Genomic DNA, 16,059 nt, shown 5'->3' with positions numbered 1-16,059 from the left:
GAGTCCATAGCAAACAAGCCCTACCCTCCGGAAACGCGGTAACCCTGTCAAAAGACACAACACGTCTAGAGATGGGCCGTGAAAATTATATACACCACCCCGTCCGGTCCAATCCACCAAAGGCTCCATGGACTGATTCCGGCTTGCTCACAACAACACACCAAGCCATTGGATTCTATCCGCCCGGCTAGCTCAATCGGTAGAGCGTGAGACTCTTAATCTCAAGGTTGTGGGTTCGACCCGTAAGTTATAGCTTAATGCCACATGATAATCATGGAACATCATCACTGACTCTGCCTAGCCACGTCGGGCTCAATTCCCGTCAGCGATTGACGCAATCTCTTTTTGCTTTTCTCGACACTTTTGTCCACCTTGTGGTTGAGTAAATTTTGAATCGTTTCTGCTCATTCATGTCTTGCTTCTCGTGTGTTGTCTCTCTCTCACAGCTCAATCTCTGGGGTCCTCGCCCTGCACCCAATAATCGTCCTGGGATCCGGCACAAAGCGACTGACGAACATGCTTGCCGGGGGCTTTCCTTCCACAATCCTCCAATCGTAGTTCATGATTAGATGCGCCAACACAATCTTCATCTCGTTGCTGGCAAAGAATCGTCCCGGGCACGCGTGCGTTCCATGGCCAAAGGCGAGGAACTCTGGACTCGTCGAGACAAACTGCCACCGGTTCTCCTGCCCCAGCTCTTCACGCATACGCAGGAACCTGTGGCCGTCGAACTTTTCGGGCTCGGGTCCCCAGAGTGCTGTATCGCGGGTGTTGTGTGTGGCTACGGTGATCAAGGTGCCCTTTGGGAGGTGGGTTCTGTCAGAGAGGGTCATGGCCTCTTCGACTCTGCGGTTCATGATATCTAGAGGGCGTGTTAGCAGGTCGTCGGCCCAAGATCCTCGCGTTAGGGCCCGAATGTGCTTACGAGGACCCAATATGTGCAATCGCTGGCTCTCTTTCATACAGCTGTCCATCAACTTCAACTTGAACAGACTGTTCTTGCTCCAACCCCTATCCTCGGTAAACACCTTGACAATCTCTTCTCTCAGCAGAGTGAAATACTCTGGATACGCCAGTAAATCATACAATATGGCAGTCACCACAGAAGACGTCGTGTGAATCGCCGCAAATGTGAGAAATAGCTGCCCGGCGACGACATCAAACTCTCGCCCGCGCCGAACATCGTCAATCCACGACAATGAATCCATAGGTCTTTCCTTCTTATCCCTCGCGAGCCTTCGCGCCGCAAGCTCCGGCTCCATAATCTTTCGTGCCTGCGTGATTTGACTTCGCAGGTACTTCAGCGTCGGCACGAAGCGATGCACCAGTGGGCGGAGAATAACAGGCCAGGCGCGCAGAGCTCGGCCTGCGCGGAGAATGACACCGGTGAAGTTGATGGAGACTGCTATCCACTCTTTGTCGCGACAGAGACGATCCCCGAGGAGGATCTTTGCAGATAAGCGTGCAGCAAGTTGAGTGGCCACGGGAAAGAATTTGACTTCTTGCCATTCTTTGCTTGACGGGAGTTGTTCTCTGAGGATGAGAGACGCCTCTTCGCGGAGTCGCTCCGTCAAGTACACTGAGATACCGATCAGCATTGGCGCTTTTGATGTCTTTGCCTGTCTCTCGCTGTTTCGAGGAGCTCACTTACTCAGTTCTTGGTTGAGGTTCTTCCGCATGGCTTCTTGTATGATTTCTCCCCTAAGCCCATCTTGCAGGATATCCAAGCCGGGATACCGCGTGAGCCATTGCTATGACCGCCGAGGTTAGAAGAATCTTGCTCATAGGCCCTGACCTTTGGTCATTTCAAAGTTCCCTATTCTACAGACTTACTCGGTCGATGAATCCGGTGAATGTTAAGCGTTTGTCATTCCGAACTTCGTCGCATAGACTCGGAGGCAGCATCACCAAGGGACCAAACGGGGATATCACTTGAAATGGCCGGCCGTGTGTCTACGAATTCAGGTCAATATCGTGAATTCTCAAAGATTGAAGTCAATTTCAGTATACTTCTTTGAATCCTGCCCGCAAGAGCTCGAAGGCGTTGTTGTTCCATCTTTCTCTCGCCTTCTCATATGACCATTCTCCTCGTTCTTTGCCGATCAATTTGAAGCCCGCGTACGGCTTATCTTCGCGGAAATGCCAAGCCAAAAGTCCTACAGCACCGAGAGAAGCGAGTAATAGTGTCGTCAAGGTTCCAAGCTGGTTCCATGGATGGTAGTCAACGAGAGGTTGTAGGAGGATGCCCATGTTGTTTCGGAGATTTGGAAGCCCTGCGATGGTGATCCTAGTCTTGACCGTCTTAGCGTAGCCTGGTAACGCGGGGAAGCTCGGCAGTTGTGCCTCGATGTCAATGAGGATCTTGTGGCTTCAGGTTGCTCTTAGTTCTTTGCCCAAAGTAACTGGTTGTCCGAAGTCAGAAATGGATGGGTGTGAAGCGTTTTTTTTTTCCTGCGTGCCGCTGGATGAAGAACACGATGGGGAGATATCAGACCTTGGGATGAAGTGGGATTTCTGTCCTTTATCCTGAATTGCATGCTACATTACTCGGTGCAACAGTATTTTGACTTTGCCATGGTTCAGCCTTTCGAATCCAGCGAGGCCGTGCTGATACACGCTGTGAACTCTATTTTAAGCTGCAGTGGGGGATGAAATCGGATCAGCTGCACGAACCCACAGACCCAGGGGTTCGTTGGAGACTGAAGCTCTTCACGGTGAGATATACCGAGAAGTGAACAAGGAATCCTGATTCACAATGAGTAGTGACTAGGCCAGAAAGTGTGCCTCGAAAGAGATGTCTGATTACTAGTAACATGCTACGTAGTCCGAGTCTCTGAGTAGTTGATGCTAGATATTAAAGCAATATTGCGATTCCGGCTACGTGGTACTCATTAGATACATCTCGCGCATGCTTGACCAAAAACACCAACATGATGTATCAAACACTTGTATGAGCTACCTTACACACTGAAAGCCAACTACTAACAGAGATTGTCGCAAGTACCTTACTATCCTCATCAGCCAGCAGCCTGCAGACAAAAAGGAGGATAATTATCCAACGTAAGATAATGCACAATCAATGGGCGAAGCAAAAGACAATGTTGAAAGGGACGAGACTCGAACTCGCGCGGGTTGCCCCACCAGGAAACAGATGTTAAGATTACCTTAACCTGGCGCCATAACCAACTCGGCCACCCTTCCAGAAGCCCAGATTTCACCGGAGCTGTTGTGGATGCGGTGATTTGCAGGGAAAGCATCTATAATCTCGAGGCATGGGATATTTCTGCTTGTTGTGGAGCGTTGAGGAGTGCGGCAATCGAATGAGCTTCAATATGACTTAGTGCGGTGGAGTTGGGGTTGAGTGTGGTCTTTCGAGTGATCTAAGCCTATCACGACCCACAAGTAAAAACCGGGACTGGGCAAGAGGTTCCCGTGGAGTACTATAAATCATGATTAGGGATTCATCATGAATGGTGCTCACGAACGGGAGTCTTGAAATGCAAAGACCTAATTCTGGCTCTGGTCTGACAGCAGCAGAGAAGTTACAGCCCGTGACGGCCACTTTATCGCTCTAGGTTGAGTCCACATCATGCACGCCGCCTAGTCCTCTTGAACCCATATCCTCGATGTAAATGTTGACGTCCAAGGCACTCTGGAATGTGTTTTCCGAATAGATCACCTCGCAGCGCAATCGGTTGTAAAGCCTGGGAAACCGTGTACTGGTTGCGCTCGGTACAGTCAGGATCATTCTCTACCCATACCACAGATATATCAGGCTCTCATGCCAATCTCTTTGGGTTTCTTGGCTATCTTAACCTCCTCTCCGACCAGGTGGTTGTTCTGTCCCACCGGTCCGCCTGTGGAATAGCTCAGATGCAGTGGTAATTACCTCCCTGATGCTAACGGAGTTGTCATCCTTGCTTCCAACCAACTTCGTCTCCACCATACTTCCGTCCCCGAGTTCAGGCTCGCAAAGTACGTGCATCAAGACAGCAGCGCATTGCTGTGGAGTGGGAGTCAGATCATCCGGACGCACTCCGTCACGGCAATACTCGGGATGAAAGATGAAACTCTGCGGACAGCCAGTTCGTTATCGGTATGAGTGAGGGGAAACAAGAAGAAATTGACGTGGTGTGATGTAGGCTCTGTTTTACTCACATAGACTGCTCTAGGACAAACCTCAGCGTTGCGGATACCTGGCTCTTTTCTGAGGCCACCAAGGCTTAATATAACCATGCTTAAGATTGCAGCTTTGTAGCTTTGCTGGAAAAGCACATCGGCGTGTGCGTTGACTGCACGTAACTCTGAGCTGAAACCCAATCCAGGACTTCCTATCCTTTCTTTCTTCCTTCCTTTTTTCTTTTTTTTAAAAAAAACCTTGATACTGCAACGTAACTATATATACCTTGAGGTAGAGCAAGATCAAATTCAGTACTTACAGTGGATCAATAATGAGCCGATGAAGAATAATAAGAATGAGGGGGAAAGTAGAGACTAAAGCCAGGGCTCAAGACAGGGACCACGTGAAAGAATGAGTTCTAAGGTGCTCAAGAAAGAGGGGAGAAATGAGGGAAGCCACGCAGCTGCCAAGAACGACGTCAAATTAACCAGACTCCTTAAAGTCAGCATCGGTGCCAGGATGGTACCGATCGGGTGTTTTGACCACCGCAACGGCGAGCTCCGATTTGCAAAACACAGCCTCACGGGCATCAAGTCAAGTAACTTGGCTCTGGGAGCATAAGTATATATATACGACTCTAATCAAAGGTTTGTAATTAAGACATATCGCTCCTTCACAGCAAACCTCTTCTTCTTCCCCGGTTACAACATGATCAACCTCTATTTTCTACTCCCTACTGGATTCTCATTTGCCCATTGTCAGGCTCGAAATCTTGACATTTCCCGTTGCTCCCTCGAATCGATCACAGAGGTTTTACCTCCTGGTGTATCCATCAACTATGTCAACTTTGTCGCCGAGAATGGTACGTTTGGCGACAAAGCAGCCGTTGGAAATGCTACTGCGTTGCCACAAGGATGCACAGTCGGTGTCAATCTCATCTCATCTGCTACTTCTTCCTACAACTTCGCCCTTTACATGCCCACCAATTGGAACTCACGATTCATGGCCACTGGTAACGGCGGCTTTGGCGGGTTTACCAACTAGGCATACATGGGAATGTTCTCTCAGTACGGGTTTGCATCCATGTCAACCGATACAGGACACATCTCTGGGTTCGGTGACACCTCTTGGGCCCTGAACAATCCAGAGGCCATGATCGACTGGGGATATCGTGCAATGCACGGCTCAGTTGTTGTGACCAAGGCGGTCCTAACTGCGTACTATGGATCTGTACCGAATTATTCCTATTACGTTGCCTGCTCAACTGGAGACCGCCAAGGTCTTAAGGAGGTGCAGGAATTTCCCGAGGACTTTGACGGCGTTCTTGTGAACGCGCCAGCTTGGTGGACAACCCGCCTTGGTGCAGCAGGCGTGCAGAGAGGCATTCTCAACTTGCCATCTGATGATCCGAAGCACATTCCAGTCTCTCTGCTGCAGGTCATCTTGACTGAGATGATCAAGCAATGTGATCCACAGGACGGGATCACGGACTCTATCGTTATAGATCCTTACGCCTGCGACTTCCGCCCTGAAGCCATGCTCTGCACCTCAACAAATGTCACGTAATAGGGATAGTAATCGCATCTTACGAAGTGCCCGTTACGTACTAAATCACGTATCTATCTTAGATATTATATATATAGACCTTTTTCTTTTATTTATTTCTATTATTATAATTAAGCTACTTTTATTATATTCTATATACTTATAATTACGTATTATAACTTATAATAATTATAAGCCTAGCTCTTAGTTAAGACTTTATATTATAATAATATACTTATTAATATAATTCTTACGATTTTTTTAAAATAATTAACTTATTTATATTTACTTTAGTTTAAGCTAAATTAACTAGTTATAATAGTGAAATTAAATAGTTTAATATACTTTATATTATAAATAAGGGTATTAGGGTTTAAAAATACGTTAATTTAAACGTTTTAAATTCTAATATATTCCTCGACCCCTTTATAATACTTACTTCGCCCTTTAAATTTAGATAATTAGTTATAACTTATAATAAAAAAGAACTACGAGCTTACTAAGCCTATTATAAAGCGTTTAAGAACGACTAAAAAAACTAAAAGATCCTTTATTAATAGCTTCTAAATATAACTCTTAATACGAGCTTTTTAAGTTTTTTTAAATATAAGTAACTTATAAAACTAAGCTAGGTTTCTTATTATAAAGCTAACTATATTACTTATTTTATATAAATAAATCTATCCCTATACTATACTTATAAAAAGGATTTATACGCTCGAGAGTATTTAAAAATAATAAGAGCTTAATACTAAATATAAATAATTTATAGTTTATGAACGTAATATTATTAATACGTATATTAAAGTCCTTATTTAGTAGTTAGTAAAATTAGTTAACGTTATATTATATAAATACGAATTTTAAAAAGTTATTAAGAATAGCGCTAAGTTTAGTATATAGCGAATTATTAAATATTTAAAGTAGGAATTTGCGCCCCCCGAATTAGTAATAAGGAATGCGGTTCGAAAGGAATATTAATAAGTTTTTACTAAAATAAGGACTAAAATTAACCCCTAATATTAATATAAAGAGTAGTAGTCTACTTATTTCTAAACTAAAACGTATAATATTTTAAAAATTAGTAAAGAGATTGCTATACTTAACTTCTTAATTATAATTAAATCTAAATTTAACTTTATATAAAGCTAATATATATATAAGACTTTTAGTAAATTAATAGCCTTTAGAACGTATATAAGGACCTTTAAAGAAATTATATATATATTTAGCTTAATAACTTAGGACGTATATACTAAACGATTTTTAGGTTAAAGAGGGGCTTATTTTACTTTTATTAAATACTTTAACTTAGTTAATAACGTAAATAACAAGAGTAACGTTATATACTTTTATAATTACGTATACTTATAATACCCTACGGCATATTAAAAATTAAAATAAATACTTATAAACTAAAACGTTGATAAGTTATTAATATAAATACTAAGGAGCTATATAAAAAAAGTCCTTGCTATTATTAAATTAAATAAGTAGAAATTATTTTATAATAAGCTTAAAAAAGCTAGTTAGCTAAGGGATAATAAAACCCCTAAAAAACCTAGGTTTTTAAAAAGATCTTTTAACTAACTTATAGCGAGCTTATTAATAAACTAAAATAAGGGCTACGTAGTTACTATATTTATAGAAAATTAAGACTTAAAAATAAACGTAATTTTTAATACTTTTATAAGTAATACTTATCCCCTTTTTTAAAATATAATAATAAATAACTATAGAATAATATATTTAATTAATAATAAGAGCTTATTTAAACTTAAGAGTTATATATTATTAAATAAGAAAGATTATATTAAATTAAGAACTACTATACTACTTATTACCGTACGTAGTATTTATATTATAAAGGGCGTTTTAAACGGACCTAAGGGAAAAGGAACTTATAATTTAAAGCTTTAGAACGTCGCTTATATTAAGGGATTTTATATTAATATAATTTTAAAAACTTTATTAAATAGAAGCGTACTCTAGTATTATAGTTTAATTTATATTTTATAATAAAGAACGCTTTATAAGAGTATTATTAAAAAGTAACGTATTTAAAAAAATAATTTAGTTTTTTTAAATATAAGCTCTTTTAATCCTATCCTTTTTTTATAAACCTTAAGCATATCCTATAGAGCCTAGCTAGTATTATATTACTAATTAGTTATAAAAAATTCTATTATTTATATTAATATACTTATAAAAGGACTAATAGCGCGCTCTTTTAGTACTTTAAAATAAGTTATCTTAAACCTAATACTCTTTATTAATTACTATATAAAACTCGAAGTATATATATTAAACCTCTATTATAAATTAAGTATAAAGTATATATATTATTTAAAGCTAAAATAGTAATTTTAAAAAGACTACTCTTAAAAAGAGCCTTACAGTTATAGTACTATATATACTAAGATCTCTTTTATTTTAAACTATTTTTTAATAAACGATAATATATACTTATAGTTTTTAATAAATATAATAAGTAGCTTAGGGGGTTCTTTTTAAAAAAAAAAAAAAAAAAAAAGCTTTTTATATTATAAAGCTTTAAAATAATAATTCGTTATTAAAAAGGAACTTCAATTTACTTTTCTAAAAATAATAATAAGACTACTTTTTTAATTATAAACGTTAAATACGTATATAAAACGTAATATAGCGAGCTAAGAATTAAAATAGAACTTTTACTTCTATATATAAAAGAACCCGTAAGTAATACTAAAAAAATAAGTTAACTCGTAATTATTAAAGCTTATAAAATACGCTTTTTTATAAACCTCTTTATAAATTTATAAAATAAAATAGTATTAGTAATAATCTTTATTTATACTATTACCTTACGGGAGGCTAATAAAAGAAATTCGTTTTTTATAATAAAAATTAATTAGTAAAAGTAGTATTAACGTTAATAATAAACGGGTTACTAAGTATAGGATTCTAAACTGGTTACTTCGTATCTTAGTAACCTCTATATATATAGTTATTAAATATACCTTTTTTATAAGGATTATAAAAAGAGTATATATTAAAAAGAGTTTAAAATACTTCTCTATAAGTATATAGAATACTTAGTTAGATATATATTAAAAACGTATAACTTATATAAGGTCTAGGTACCTATACTTAAGTAAGTATTTATTATAAAGAATATTAAGTTTAATAAAAAAGTCTTTTATAATCCCGTATACGAGGAGTAAGCTATTATAAGTAAATAAGTAAATTTAATAATTCAAAAAATATAAAAACTCTTTAATATTAATAATAAGTTAATTTAAGTACTTAGGAAAGTAAATCTAGACTTTAGAAATACTAATACTTAAGATAATCTTATAGTTAAGAATAGTATTATTATTAGATTTTTAACTATTTAGGACGCTAAGTAATTATTAAATATATTTTAGAGTGCAGTTAATAAGGCTAAAGAGGCTAATATAGTTTTATTATTATTAATTTTTAAAATAACCCCCTTATACGAGCTCGGGGGTAGGGGTAAAAAAGGGAATATAATAACTAAGTTATAAATAGCTTTATATAATTTATAATCCTCTTTATAAGCGCTTATATATATTATAAAAGTTCTCGAGCTTTTAATTTTTAATAGCTCTTAATAAAACGCTAAAATACGTAGTAAACGAAATACTAATTATAAAAAAGTAATTCTTAATATTAAAGTTAATATTAATAAAGAACCTTTATAATAAACCTTTATTATTATATGAAAACAAAGCTTATAAAAATTACCTTATTAAGTACTAAGTAAAGCTCCGTTAGGTCTTAAACATTTAAACCGGGCCTATAGACCTCTATAATACTTTATTAATAGTATTTTTATAACGCTCTTATATTTAAATATAAAAAATAGTAATTATTATAACTATCTCTAAGACTGCTTTTTCTCTATTTTATACTTAATTAATAAAAAGTTATAAAAAAAAGTAGTATAAGATATATAATACTTTATTAAGTAATAAAAAGAGTAGTTTATAGGACTTATTTAGAGCGCTCTAGAGGAGTTTAGAAACTATAACTTACTAAAATTAATTTCTAAAGCCTATTAAAAAAGTTTAGTAATATTAAATATCTCTTATTATAACTATAAAAGCTATTTAAAAATATTATAAATATAAAAATAAAAAAGCTAAGGGATATTAGTATATAAAAAGAAGTTAATTATAATCCTAAATAAGGGATCCTATTTTTATTAAAGTAAGTATATATTTATAAATATAACGTTAATAACGAGGTTAGTAAAGTAAAAGTATATATATATATAAGGGGGAATATTATTACGGTTAGCTAGTTATAATAAGTATATTAATAAAAGTTAAGGCTACGAATACTAAGTAAATAGTATTATAGTTATAAATAGCTTCCCTAAAACTATATTTATAAATCGTAAAGTAAATAAGGCTTTAGTAATTAATTATAGTTTTATTAAAAAGGGTTCTTAATAAAAATAGTTAAAAACGATCGTAAAATTTAATATTAAGTTAATTATTAAAAAAGCTATAAAAAGTTTATCCTTAAGCCTAGCTTAAGTCTATACTATATATAAATCCGCTTATAAATATATCCTTTATTAATAATTATTTTTATTTATTAAGTAATTGCTTAGTAAATATTAATAAGCAATTACTTAGAGTAATTATAATAATTACCTTATTACGTAATTATTATTTTTTATTTATACGTAACTTATCTATAGTTTTTTTATTTTATTAAAGTCACTTTATATTCTTATACTTTTATATATATAATATATTATAGCTACTATAGGCCTACGGGGCGGGCCCTAGTTTTAGTTATATATATTAGGTCGTAATATTAGGTCTCTTTTTTAAAAGTCTTATTTTTATAAACTTATAAATAAGTTATTATAGCCTAGGTTAGGGCTCGTTAAATAGTTTTTTTAAAAATATTAAAATATCCGCTAGATTTTAATATATTATTATTTAAAGTTTATTTTTAAAATTACGGAGCGAGGATTCGAGATCGAAATATTTCATTTATTTTATTATTTATTAAAATAAAAATATAAGATATTAGAAGGTAAATTAAGGTATTATAAGTATATATATTATAGTTATTCTTATGACATAACTACTAATACTATATACAATCATAAGTTTTTTTCTTTTTTTATTAGTATTTTTTATATTAATTATATTTATAATAAATCGTTTTTTATTTAAAACTAATAAGTTAGAAAAAAAAAATTAGAGGAGCTTTTTTTTTTAAAAATAAATAGAGGCTTTATATTATATATAAACTAAAATAAATTAATCTTTATTAAAGTTAGATCGTTTTTTTTTAAAAAAAAGGATAGTATTTAAAAAGGAAAAAGTAATCCTTAATTTCTTTAATATTATTAACGAGAATAAGTCAGTTACTATATGAGAGGTATAATTTAATAATAATTTTAAAATAATTAATTAAGATATTATAATAACTAAGAGTTTTAGTTTTAATTTTAACTTTAGTATTTTAAAAAAGATTCCTAAGAGTTCTAAAAGTTCGTAATAAGTTCTTATATATTTTCTTTATATCTATAGTTTTTTTATTTAATTAGAAATTCTTATATTATATTTTTAACTTTATAATTAATAATTCGTTTAACTTTATATTCTAATTAGTTTAGTTTAATAATAATATAACTTTTTATATATAAACTTTTTAGTATAGGTTTAAGTAGTAAAATATAAAAAACGGGATAGTATCGTATTGTATTTAGTAATCTTAATTCGTAATTAATTAGTAAGACTTTTTTAATAATTTCAAAAGGTCTAAGTTTTTTATAATCTAATTTATTACTTAGTTATTTTATTTTAATATTATAATAAAGGAGATAAGCGCTATTCTCTTTTTTTAAAAATAGTTTTCTAATTTTTAATTTATTTACGTTCTTTTCTATACGTTATTATATAAACTCGAGGTTTAGTAAGGCTTATTTATAAATCTTTTTAAGTTTATTTATGTTTATTATAGTTTTTATAACTTATAGTCCTTATTATACTTCTCTATATACTATTAATTAGAATCCGTAATTAAAATAAAATAGAAATTCTTTTATATTTTTATTAATTATATTATTATATACGAACTAAGCTATTAATAAAAGTACTATTTAATTATCCTAGTTATAGTTTATATAATAACGAAGGTATATCTCGAGGATCTAATTAATCCTTTTTATTTATTTATTAGTTTATAAATAAAATAATATTAATAATTTATAGTCTATACTAAGTTACGAAATTAGGGATTTCTAAAACTTTAAAATAAATAACTTATTTTTATTAAAAATAATTTCCTTTAGTAAACTATAGTTTAAAAGTATAATTTTAGTAAATACGTATATTAAGTCTTTTATAATACTTAATATCCCTTTAGGGTCCGGTCCGCCTTATTAGGGGCTATCTTCGCCTTTATAAGTAAGCTAGTTTATTAGGGTTAATATTAAGTATTTTTATTATATAATAAACTTTATAATTAATAATAGCTAGCCGTAGCTATTACTAAATACTAACGATCCCGCTGTAATATATTAATTACCCTCTGAATAGCTAAAAACTACCCCCTACTTTCTACTTTATTTAATAACTTTAAAATATCCCTTTTAGTCTTTCTTAACCTACTCTTACGCTACGTTTTTAAAATATTAATAATACTCTAGAGTTAATTAGGTATTTTAAGGCTACTATATTATATAAGCTAGGTACTTATTAGGGTAATAGCTATATTAATATATATTTTTCCGATTTTTAAGTTAATAATATTTAATCTATATTCTTTAAGACGGCTATACTATAGTTCGGGGTCCTTTAGTATAATACTTATAAGATCGAACTTCTAGTTATTAAAAAAGCCCTAGGGGTCGATAATAACTACGCGTCTCGGTATTTTAATAAATAAGTAAATAATTTAATAGCGATAGTAATAGCGATAGTAATAGGGCAATAGTAATAGGGCAATAGCAATAGGGCGATAGTAATAGGGTAATAGTAATAAATAGTAAGGGAAGCGTTTTTCGATTTTAATAAAGGAAACGAGGTAACGAATGTATATATATATATACGAGTTAAAGTTAAAAGCGTATATTAGTAATAAGAAGGTCGGTATTATTCTTAATAATAGTAACGAGGGTATTTTTAATACTATACTATTATAAGCTACTATTACTTAAAGAGTAGTAAACTTAGCTAAGTAAGTAGCTTATAAGGTAGTAGCGTCGGGTACCTAATATCGCTATTAATAATTTATAGTTATAAACTTTATAAGAGGGAAAGTTAAAAAGTTAAAAAATCTAAAAGAAATAGTCTATCGAGATAATAGGAGTATCTATTAATACTATATATTAATACTATATAATTAATATTAAGAACTGCCCGAGTAACTAGTAAAGGCAGAATAAAAAAACAAAAAAACAAATAGTACTTAATATTTTATAAAGAATAAAGTATATAAACTTAGTAAGTTAATCGATTATAACTAAAATACTATTATACTATATTTTAATAAATAGTTCTTTAGACTTTAATAGTTTAATAATAAAGTCCTATATAATTAACTATTATACTTTTATTAGTAATTATAATAGTTATAGCTTATTATAAAGCTTATATAGGCTATTTTTGCTTTTTTTATAAGTTACGCAGTCCTTAATTATTTTTATAATTTTAATACGTATAGCGGATTTATTATAATATTAATAAATCTATTTTTATATTTTAATAATCTTTTAGTAGCTATATACTAATACGTTATAAATTTTTATAATAAGCTTAGGGGTTATCTTTTTAGTTAAATTAGTATTAATCTTTTTAATTATTATAAAGAGCTTCGTAATTAATATAAAGCTACTATCTTTTTCCTACTTAAAAATAACTTATATTTTTTTAAAAACTACGACTTTATAGTTAGGGTTTTTATTAAGAGCGTTTATTTTACTATTTTTAAACCTTTTTAATAAATAATCTAGAAATTATACTTAAATAGGAATTCGCTTTATTTAATTTATTATTTATTTAGATTTTTATTTATTATAAAGTTTATAAAGTTTTTATAATTTATATAAATTATAACTTCGTACTTAGTTCTAAATAACTATAATCTCTATTTCTAAAATACTTTAATAATTACTATTAGTTCCTTATTATAGATTTATTAATTTTATTTTATTTTATAAAATACTTTAAAATAGAAATAATATAAATAAAGCTTTTTTTATTTATTTTATTATCCTAAGACCGCTCTTATAATAAAGTTTAAAATATTAATCTCGATTTTAAAAAGTTTTCGAGGTCCGGGATCATAATAACTAGTTTAAAAACGATTATATTTTTAATTTTAATAAATACTTCTTTATATTTAGGATTTTAAACGAAGGGGGTATTTCTTTATATTAAGTTATTAAAGGGTCTAATTATATTAATATAGTTTTTAAAAAATTATTAATAAAAATTAACAAATTCTAAGAATCCTTATACGTCCTTAACGTTTTATAATATAAGCTAGTCCCTAATTATTTTTATTTTTAATACTTATATATAAATTTATCTTAGTATAATAGTATATTTAAAAAAGTTTATTTTTTATATATAGAATTCGTACTTAAAGGGTTCGGTATATAGCTTAGTATTTTAGACCTTTTAAAATATTATATAAATATATCTTTTATATATTTTAAAGTCGGGGGAGAAGATAAGAATATTATTAATATAAATAATAATAAAAATATTAACGTACTTCTAAAGTAAGTAATTAATTATTATTTAAAAGTTATTAGAATATTAATAAGTTTAAAGGGTATAATAAGATACTTAAAAAGTCTTTTATAAGTTTAGAATACCGTTTTTTATTTATCTTTTCTTTTAATCCGAATTTAGTTAAATACTTTTTTAAAATTTATAGTAATAAACTAGTTAGCTTTATAAAATAAATCTCTAAGCTTAGTAATAAGTAGTAAGGAGTAATAATTCTTTTTTATAATTTCGTTAAGTCTTTTATATTTAATAATAAGTTTTAATTTTTTACCCTTTTTTAGTATAAAGAATAAGGGGAATTTAGTAAGAGAATTCGATAGTTAAATATATCCTCTTTTAAGTTTTTTATTAATATATTCGTTAAGGTACTTTTATTTTTTTTAATTTATTAAGTATATTAAATAGAACCCAGGTTATATTCTTTTTTTAAATTCGATTTTTATATCTTAATTATTATATTTTAATAATTTTATTTTTTTAGGTTTTATAAATAGTTTTATATATATCTAGTACTTTTTAAGTATAGTTTAGAGTTATTACGATCCTTAATTATTAATATTAATTATAAACTTCCTAAAGCTTTTTATTATCTTAATAAAAACTATATATTATATTTATTCTCGTTTTTTAGGAATTCTTAAAAATCTATTTAGACCTTTTTTCTTTTTAAGTCGTTTAGTAATTAGATTCTTTTAAAGGATTTAGTTAATAGTTTAATCTATTTATAAGTTATACTTTTATAATTACGAAAGTCTTAGGATAATATGAATATTTTTAATTTCTATAATATTATATTATAATTACTTTTATTAATTATTAATATATATCGAGGGGTATACGGTTTCTTAATTAATATATTTATAATTATAATTAACTCGTTCTCGTTTTACTATTTATAATTAATATAGTTTATTTTTATATACTTATAATAAGTTAAGTTTATTTATTATTCTTAATAAAATATAGGTTTTTTATATACTACTATTAATAATAGCGTCTAATATTCGTTTATAAATATTAAAGTTAACTTATAAATATACGTTATTACGTTATATAGTTATGTAGTGGTTTTTTTTCCGGCTTTATAAGTACAAAAGATCGACCTTAACGGGATTACGCTTTTAAAAGAAAGCACACGATATAATATACTTTTTAACTATATAATACGCGCAATATATCCTAAGTACGCGCTTAACGTAATATAGTAATTTCAATACGAAAACCGCTATTTAATTCGGGATAGGTAAGGCGGCGGCGCCGGCTAGAAAGGTTAACGGTAGAGGTCGGCTATAATAGTTAGCCGTAATAGTCGGCCGCTATAGTCGGCCGTAATAGTTAGAGGCGGCCTTCCTTAACTACAGAGGTTCTAAATTTTAATAGCGACGTAGAGGTTTCTAAAAAAAGGGCTAAATAGGCTAATATCTACTGCTCTTTAGAGCTCGTAAAGATTTCTTTTATCCTTATCGCTTCTAATATCACCCAAAGCTACTCTCTATTTAAACTAAATAAATTTACTAAACAAATTTACTAAACAAATCTACTAAACAAATTTGCTAAATAAACTTATTAATATATAAACCACTACCTAGATAGCTAGTTAAATAACTAGTTAAGAGGTTAGCTAGT

General features: G+C 30.7%; 6 protein-coding genes and 2 non-coding genes across 8 annotated transcripts; 3 read left to right on the top strand and 5 right to left on the bottom strand.

Moving 5' to 3' along the window:
• Nucleotides 1-185: 185 nt before the first annotated feature.
• CLUP02_tRNA033 lies at nt 186-250 on the top strand. The gene has a single exon. It is a non-coding gene; the product is annotated as a tRNA-Lys (tRNA).
• Nucleotides 251-440: 190 nt separating this feature from the next.
• CLUP02_00059 (P450 monooxygenase) lies at nt 441-2,250 on the bottom strand (the record flags this gene model as incomplete). The annotated part of the gene is made up of 5 exons (XM_049279113.1): nt 441-862; nt 965-1,579; nt 1,652-1,751; nt 1,834-1,953; nt 2,011-2,250. The coding sequence occupies 5 exons, from the start codon at nt 2,248-2,250 to the stop codon at nt 441-443; spliced, it is 1,497 nt and encodes a 498-aa protein (XP_049135070.1).
• Nucleotides 2,251-3,102: 852 nt separating this feature from the next.
• Nucleotides 3,103-3,201, bottom strand: CLUP02_tRNA002. The gene has a single exon. It is a non-coding gene; the product is annotated as a tRNA-Leu (tRNA).
• A 370-nt stretch (nt 3,202-3,571) lies between these two features.
• CLUP02_00058 (uncharacterized protein) lies at nt 3,572-4,236 on the bottom strand (the record flags this gene model as incomplete). The annotated part of the gene is made up of 3 exons (XM_049279112.1): nt 3,572-3,751; nt 3,890-4,072; nt 4,180-4,236. 3 exons carry the CDS (start codon nt 4,234-4,236, stop codon nt 3,572-3,574), a joined length of 420 nt encoding a protein of 139 aa, XP_049135069.1.
• A 295-nt stretch (nt 4,237-4,531) lies between these two features.
• On the top strand, nt 4,532-5,164 carry CLUP02_00057 (feruloyl esterase B; the record flags this gene model as incomplete). Its single annotated transcript, XM_049279111.1, has 2 exons — nt 4,532-4,718; nt 4,800-5,164. 2 exons carry the CDS (start codon nt 4,532-4,534, stop codon nt 5,162-5,164), a joined length of 552 nt encoding a protein of 183 aa, XP_049135068.1.
• Nucleotides 5,165-5,203: 39 nt separating this feature from the next.
• Nucleotides 5,204-5,686, top strand: CLUP02_00056 (feruloyl esterase B; the record flags this gene model as incomplete). Its single annotated transcript, XM_049279110.1, has 1 exon — nt 5,204-5,686. The coding sequence occupies one exon, from the start codon at nt 5,204-5,206 to the stop codon at nt 5,684-5,686; it is 483 nt and encodes a 160-aa protein (XP_049135067.1).
• Nucleotides 5,687-11,300: 5,614 nt separating this feature from the next.
• On the bottom strand, nt 11,301-11,483 carry CLUP02_00055 (uncharacterized protein; the record flags this gene model as incomplete). Its single annotated transcript, XM_049279109.1, has 1 exon — nt 11,301-11,483. A coding segment is annotated over one exon (183 nt), but the record flags the coding sequence as incomplete, so codon positions are not given.
• Nucleotides 11,484-14,588: 3,105 nt separating this feature from the next.
• Nucleotides 14,589-14,750, bottom strand: CLUP02_00054 (uncharacterized protein; the record flags this gene model as incomplete). Its single annotated transcript, XM_049279108.1, has 1 exon — nt 14,589-14,750. A coding segment is annotated over one exon (162 nt), but the record flags the coding sequence as incomplete, so codon positions are not given.
• Nucleotides 14,751-16,059: the final 1,309 nt, after the last annotated feature.

This window comes from Colletotrichum lupini, chromosome 1, assembly GCF_023278565.1.
Source record: "Colletotrichum lupini chromosome 1, complete sequence".
Lineage (NCBI taxonomy): Eukaryota > Fungi > Ascomycota > Sordariomycetes > Glomerellales > Glomerellaceae > Colletotrichum > Colletotrichum lupini.
This window is presented reverse-complemented; position numbering and strand designations above follow the sequence as displayed.